The sequence below is a fragment of the Oncorhynchus masou genome, chromosome 18, assembly GCF_036934945.1.
Source record: "Oncorhynchus masou masou isolate Uvic2021 chromosome 18, UVic_Omas_1.1, whole genome shotgun sequence".
Taxonomy (NCBI): domain Eukaryota; kingdom Metazoa; phylum Chordata; class Actinopteri; order Salmoniformes; family Salmonidae; genus Oncorhynchus; species Oncorhynchus masou.
This window is the reverse complement of record NC_088229.1, coordinates 65,050,842-65,058,215: the sequence shown is the minus strand read 5'-3', so window position 1 is coordinate 65,058,215 and position 7,374 is coordinate 65,050,842. Positions and strand designations below refer to the sequence as shown.

The 7,374-nt window shown below is 40.2% G+C and overlaps 1 protein-coding gene across 1 annotated transcript; it reads left to right on the top strand.

The window, feature by feature from the left end:
* The first annotated feature begins 335 nt into the window (after positions 1 to 335).
* Positions 336 to 7,374, top strand: ifit9 (interferon-induced protein with tetratricopeptide repeats 9). The gene is given in 4 exon segments (XM_064924238.1): positions 336 to 515; positions 4,792 to 5,338; positions 5,340 to 5,700; positions 5,703 to 7,374. Coding segments are annotated over 4 exon segments (1,416 nt in total). The 5' UTR covers positions 336 to 510; the 3' UTR covers positions 6,206 to 7,374.

Sequence of the window (7,374 nt, the reverse complement as noted above, 5' to 3'; positions counted from 1 at the left end):
GGTAAAAGCTTGCCAAGATCATTTACTTCTGAAACGGGACAAAACAAAGGATACAAGACAGTTTCTGCTCTGCTTCCTTTTACAACAGGTTATTCACACAACCCAACTGGCTGGGTCAAAATTACTCAGAGTTTGTCCTGTCCAATATATACCCAGCGCTGGGTTACCAAATATACCAAATTGGGTTGTTTTGAACCCAGCATTTTGTTTGAGTGTAACGTTAGCTTCAAATCGCCATTTAATGGTTAAAACGAGTCATGAAAAAAAGATGCATGCCGTTTGGGATGGTGCGTGCACATCCTAAATACATTTTGATTCAGTTGTTGATGATACTGTTGTCCTTCATTCACAGCTTGTTGGCAGAATGGACATTATGGCAAGCAAGTACCTGTATCAGTTTCGTTTTCGTTTCTGCTAAATATAACTCTTTGCTATAGCTGGAAGCAGGTAGTGTCTCTGATTTTTATCATCTCGATACTGTAGCCTGCCTTATCTGCCGCCGACTGTAAAATGAGGTAAGATTCTTACAGAAATTATAACGTAATTGAATGACATGCACATACATAATCTCTCTCTCTAATGTACTTAATATAACACAATAATAAACCATGTTGTTGTGTTAGGAGAGAGCAAGAGAGAGAGAGAGGTCAATGCGGACTGAACACAGCGCTGCAGAACGACTCAAGATAAAAACGGACTATTTAATATCTGGAAAATTGACTAAATATTAGCACTTCACTCCATCTACTCGTGTGCAATAACCTTCAATCTGGATAACACAAAACGAATTACAAGACTAGAGAAATGTGTCGACCAATATTACCAATACAATCAACACCCTAACATGTTGGAAAGTAAGCATGGATAACCAATCCCCAAAAGAAAACGACGGACACAGACGATTTATGCTTTTCACCACCGGGAATGGTAAGTGTGGAAACCGATTTGCCTAAATCGATAAAACTGGGAATACTTGAACTAATTAGTAACGAACTCGAGATGAGTGACGAAAAAGCTGAGACCATGGAGAAAGAAACAAACAGTCAAAACGATTCAAACAGACGTTAAAGAACTTAAAAAGGAGAACATATATCTGAGAGAAGCCTTACTTGAAATACAGACTAGGTGTATGAGAGAAAGTCTGCTACTTAATGTTATCCAAGAAAAAGAGGATGAAGATCCTGAAAGTGTGGTGAAATAATTATTTCTTACAGTGCTACTGATCCAAGGCGATACTGTCGACAAAATCAAACTCGAACGTGTACAGTTTCGGACAGAGATATGAGCGCACAATCACTACCAGATTTTCATTCTTTAAGGATGAAATAATGGTGAAAAGCCTGGGGAAAATACTAGCTGGCACGAAAATAGACATGAATGATCATTTCCCGAAGGAAATTGTAAAACGGTGTCAAAATTACAATGGAACGTGTAGCTCTCATAGTCGATAAACTGTATATTGATAACCAAATGTTCCCGAGACACTATGACTACTCCATGGTTATTCTAAATATTTCAAAGTTCCCATAGAGTAGTCGAATAATGGAACACCCAATACTATCCATGGTAGGGATTGTAATAAAAAATAAAAATAGAATAAAATACTACAATTGATTAAAAAAATAAACTACAAATACGCTATACCTTTCAAGATAGGGAATGTTGTCAAATAATTAGTATTCGACGTTCTATCTATAGTATTTATAAATATATAAGACAGCATGAGAAGAAAGCATCATTATTGAAATAATACATCTTCAAATATCAGGAACTGGAACACAAAAGTACTGAAAAACCTGAAATTAGGTAGGAATCAACATGGTATGGACAAAACACAGCAAACAGAAGACATAGAAGGCACAGTATGTGGGTATGTGCTGGTATATTGGTTGCAAATGCCATAGCCCATGTGTGTCTGCGAGCAGGAGTTGTGACTGAGAGAGCTTTCAATTTTGTGCAGATATGAGATATATATGTTAAATAAATTATAAATATAGTTTATTTATTGTCCTATCATGATGGAACAGTCCCCAACCCGCGACACCCACCTGAGCGACCCATACAGTAAGGAGAAGTCCTTATCTGTTTTATAGGCTTACTGCAAGTAGCCTATACGCAGCCAAGACATAAAGATAAATATGGTCAGAGACCAACTAGAGCAGCACTGCCCCCTCAAAATTCTGAGCCTGCCTGGCAGGGTTGGTCCTACAAAGCCAAAGCTAAAAATCCAGGGCTTAAAAACAAAGGTGTCATTGTACGCTGATGATTCATGTTTTCTTTAAATCCACAATTTGTATCCCCTGCACAGCCTCATAGAGGATCTAGATACTTTTTCTAACCTCTCTGGATTACAAACAAATTATGTGTACTATATTACGGCAGGGTAGCCTAGTGGTTGGAGCGTTGGACTAGTAACTGGAAGTTTGCAAGTTCAAACCCCCGAGCTGACAAGGTACAAATCTGTCGTTCTGCCCCTGAACAGGCAGTTAACCCACTGTTCCTAGGCCGTCATTGAAAATAAGAACGTGTTCTTAACTGACTTGCCTAGTTAAATAAAGATTTAAAAAATAATAATAATTACATAAGGGATCACAAAATAATACTACTTCTACATTACCGTGTATTATAAAATGGTCATACACTGCTCCAGAGTGGCGCAGCGGTCTAAGGCACTGCATCTCAGTGCTAGAGGTGTTACTACAGACCTTGGTTCGATTCCAGGCTGTATAACAACCGACCGTGATTGGGAATCCCATAGGGTGGTGCACAATTGGCCCAGCGTCGCCCGGGTTAGTGTTTGTCCGGGGTAGGCGGTCATTGTAAATAAGAATTTGTTCTTAACTGACTTGCCTAGTTAAATAAAGGATAAATAAAAATAAAATGTTGTCAAACGCGGTATTCATATCCTGAAAGAAATAAATTATCTCCCTACAGTACAATTTCATATAATGTTAGAAAAAACAGATAAGGTCTTGCTACCATGGAAAGGAAAATACCTGTCTATTTTTATGAAAAATCACCCTGATTAACTCTTTAGTCATATCCCGGTTTACCGATTTGCTTATACGTTCTGCCCATCACGTTTTAGGGAAGACCCAGATACAGACAGTGTCGAAGTAACAAAGGTTTATTACTAGAACAGGGGGCAGGCAAAACAACAGGTCAAGGGCAGGCAGAGGTCAGTAATCCAGATCAGAGTCCAAAAGGTACAGAACGGGCAGACAGTCTCAGAGTCAGAGCAGGCAGAATGGCAAAACCAGGAAACAGGAACTAGAACCAGACAGTCTCAGAGTCAGAGCAGGCAGAATGGTAAAACCGGGAAACAGGAACTAGATCCAGACAGGAGCAAGGGGGAAACCGCTGGTAGGCTTGACGAACAAAGCAAACTGGCAACAGTTTGGGGGGTAAGAGTAGCTGAAGGATGGGGTTCAAAACAAACAAAAGATAACTATTGTAAAATACATTGTGTCTGAAAAATGTATATAGTATGTATAAGCTGGAAATAGAAGCTTAAGTGTTGTTGGCCATTAGTTTACTCCAATTAGGGGAGGGGTAGAAGGGATGGAGGAAAATAAGGAAGAAAATCACACCTCCTCCATGCTTCACGGTGGGAACCACACATGCGGAGATCATCTGTTCACCTTTTGCGTCTCACAAAGTCACAGCGGTTGGAACCAAAAATCTCACATTTGGACTCATCAGACCAAGGGACAGATTTCCACTAGTCTAATGTCCATTGCTCATGTTTCTTGACCCAAGCAAGTCTCTTATTATTATTAGTTTATTTTATTAGGGGTTTCTATACAGCAATTAGACCATGAAGGCCTGATTCACGCAGTCTCCTCTGAGCAGTTGATGTTGTGATGTGTCTGTTACTTATTTGGGCTGCAATCTGAGGTGCAGTTAACTTTAATAAACATATTCTCTGCAGCAGAGGTAACTCTGGGTCTTCCATTCCTGTGGCGATACTCATGAGCGTCAGTTTCATCATAGCGCTTGATGGTTTTTCACCTGCACTTGAAGAAACTTTAAAAGTTCTTGAAATGTTTTGTATTAACTGACCTTCATGTCTGAAGGTAATGATGTACTGTCATTTCTCTTTGCTTATTTGAGCTTTTGATTTAAAAAAATATATATATATTTTAGCTTTAACCAAATAGGGCTATCTTCTGTATACCACCCCTACCTTGTAACATAACAACACAACTGATTGGCTCAAAAGCATTAAGAAGGAAAGAAATTCCACAAGTTAACTTTTTAATTAACACGTGGTAATTGAAATGCATTCCTGGTGACTACCTCATGAAGCTGTTTGAGAGAATGCCAAGTGTGTGCAAAGCTGTCATGAAGGCAACGGGTGACTACATTTACATTTACATTTAAGTCATTTAGCAGACGCTCTTATCCAGAGTGACTTACAAATTGGTGAATTCACCTTCTGACATCAGTGGAACAGCCACTTTACAATAGTGCATCTAAATCATTACTACTTTGCAGACTCTCAAATATAAAATATATTTTGATTTGTTTAAAACTTTTTTGGTTACTACATGACTCCATTTGTGTTATTTCATAGTTGTGATGTCTTCACTATTATTCTACAATGTAGAAAAAAGTAAAATAAAGAAAAACCCTTGAATGAGTCGGTGTGTCCAAACCTTTGACTGGTACTGTCCATGCTGTTGTGATGATGATGAGGATGATGATGGCTGATAACAACAACAACAATGATGGGCTAATAATAATATTATAATAACAAATACTAATGGGTATTTTTCTTTTTTCTCATAGCGCTTCTGTCACAACAGATATGGAAGTGAAGCTGAAAGCACTCGAGTGTCACTTTACATGGGGAATAGAAAAGGATGACATCAAGGACCGGGACAGCCTCCCTGAAAAACTTCTGGATCGCATCATGAAGTTCAGCACTCTGAACCATGCCACATATTTCAACTTACTAGCCTTTCTGAGCCACCTGGAGGAAAACAATGTTAGTGCTCTTGAGTATCTCCACAAGGCTGAGAGTGCATTGAAGAATAGACAGGATGATACAGAGTTACTGGTAACCTATGCTAACTTTGCATGGGTTCACTATCACTCAGGGAACATGAATGATGTGGATGCCTACATTGGAAAGCTGGAAAACATCAATAAGGGTGTTACGACTGCTATTCAAGGCAGTTTACCTTCAATACATGGTGAGAAGGCTTGGAGTTTTCTAAGGCTTGGGGGGCTATTTTATTTGGAGGCAAACGAGAGCTTTCAGAAAGCTCTTAAGGAAGAACCAGACAATGCATCCTTCAACGTGGGCTATGCCATGATCCTGTACAGGTTTGAGGGGGTTAGCTAGGAAAGGAAATGTGAGGTTGGCGCATACTGAAGGTGCTACTCAGCTAAGGAAAGCCTTATCCTTAGAGCCCGATAACACTGAAATCATGGTCCTGCTAGCCCTGCAGCTTCAAAAGCAAAGTAGACATGAGTCCATGAAACTCATCAAAGAGGCCCTCAGACTGTCTCCTGACGTACCTCTTGTCATTCGTTATGTGGCTGAGTTTTTCAGTCACGAGGGCATCAATGAGACCCTGGAGGTTCTGAAGAAAGCTGTGAAACTGTCTCCACACTCCTCCTTCATGCATTACCAAATCGGCCTGTGTCACAAAAGTCAGTTCAACCAGATGTCTGAGCGGAAGAGGAAGGGAGATGGGTCAACGCACGCCAGATAAAAGAGAAGATGGAGCTCTGCATCCATCACTTCTCCAGAGCTGTGGAACTGAAGCCATCCAACGTCCAATTCAGGTTGAACCTGGCTGAGGCTTACGGAGACAACTACCAGCTGGAGGAGGCGATGAAGATCTTCACCAACCTGCTGAATGATGAGTCCCTTAGTGACTCAGACAAGCAGCAGTGCTACTCCGGTTTCGGCCTGTTTCTGTTCTTCAGGAAGAAAGACGAGGATGGTGCTGTGACCCAGTTCAAAAAGGCCTACCAGATTCCGATTGAGAGTTGGTACAGGAATAAGGCTAGGAAGAGGCTGAAGCAGATCGCTAACCAGAAGAGAGTTGGCGAGGCCTCTGAGATTTTGGAATTCCTCGCCACTGAAGACAAAAAAGGCAGGAAAGCTGAAGAGCCAAGGAGAGTCGAGGTGCACTCTTCAGACACAGATGACCTTACAGATGCCCTAGGCAAAGGAATGAAACTGATATGATATAGGGGAGACCGGTGATGGTTGTCACAGTGCTAATTACTCCCTATTGAAATGGCGCTGTGTAATAATTGGAAGGTTAAAATTTGTGAATTATTTGAAATAACAATCCATTTCAGAATGACAAAACATTGGGCTGAGCGGAATTTAGTTTTTTTTCTTAGTTAAAAGTAAAAAAATATATAAAAAATCTCTGTAAATGTTTGATATATCAGAGTGTCCATGAACAATGTTTGTTGAAAAGAGGAAAGAGAGAAATATATATTTCAAACCAATTCCTAGGTCGAGCTAACTAGCATCTTAATTAGCATTGGGAGGATCGTTGGGGATGGTTGCCACATGGAATACGGGGTTGGTTGTCACTTTCAAAATTGCAACTGCCAGTATACAATAAATGTCACGCCCTGACCTTAGAGCTTTTCATGTCTCTATTTTGGTTTGGTCAGGGTGTGATTTGGGTGGGTATTCTATGTTCCTTTTTCTATGTTCTTGTATTTCTTTGTTTTGGCTGGGTATGGTTCCCAATTAGGGACAGCTGTCTTATCATTGTCTCTGATTGGGAACCATACTTAGGTAGCTTTTTTTGTGGGTAGGTCATTTCTGTTTAGTGTTTTCAACTTACAGGACTGTTTCAGTTATTCTCTTGTTAATTTTTGTAATAGTGTTCAGTTTTAATAAAACAAGCATGGACACTTACCACGCTGTGCTCTGGTCCGATGATTCCTCTTCTTCAGATGACGAATACCGTTACAATAAATCCCAAGCTATTTTGTTCTTGTGATATAAAGAGCTCCCTTCTTTGCCTTTCTCTCACATGTTTTCTGTCACACACCAACGCGCGCACACACACACACACGCATGTGCAAGCACGCATGCACATAAAAATCCACTATAAATGTCATATGTTACCCTCACGGCATAAAAGGCTGAATTTTGTTAGGAATATCGTTCAATCAAAGAAAGGAATAAGCTACTAGCAAACATTGTGACAACGAACCCCATGGTGTATGACATCCAACCCCGCAATGGGGCTGGTTGTCACAAGTGGACAGTGTGTTTGAGGGCTTGTAACTCCATGTTGGGATAAGATAAGAGAATGAAAAGGGTCCCCATTTCAACCAGTGGTGTAAAGTACTAAAGTAAAAATATACTACCGGTCAAAAGTGTTAGAA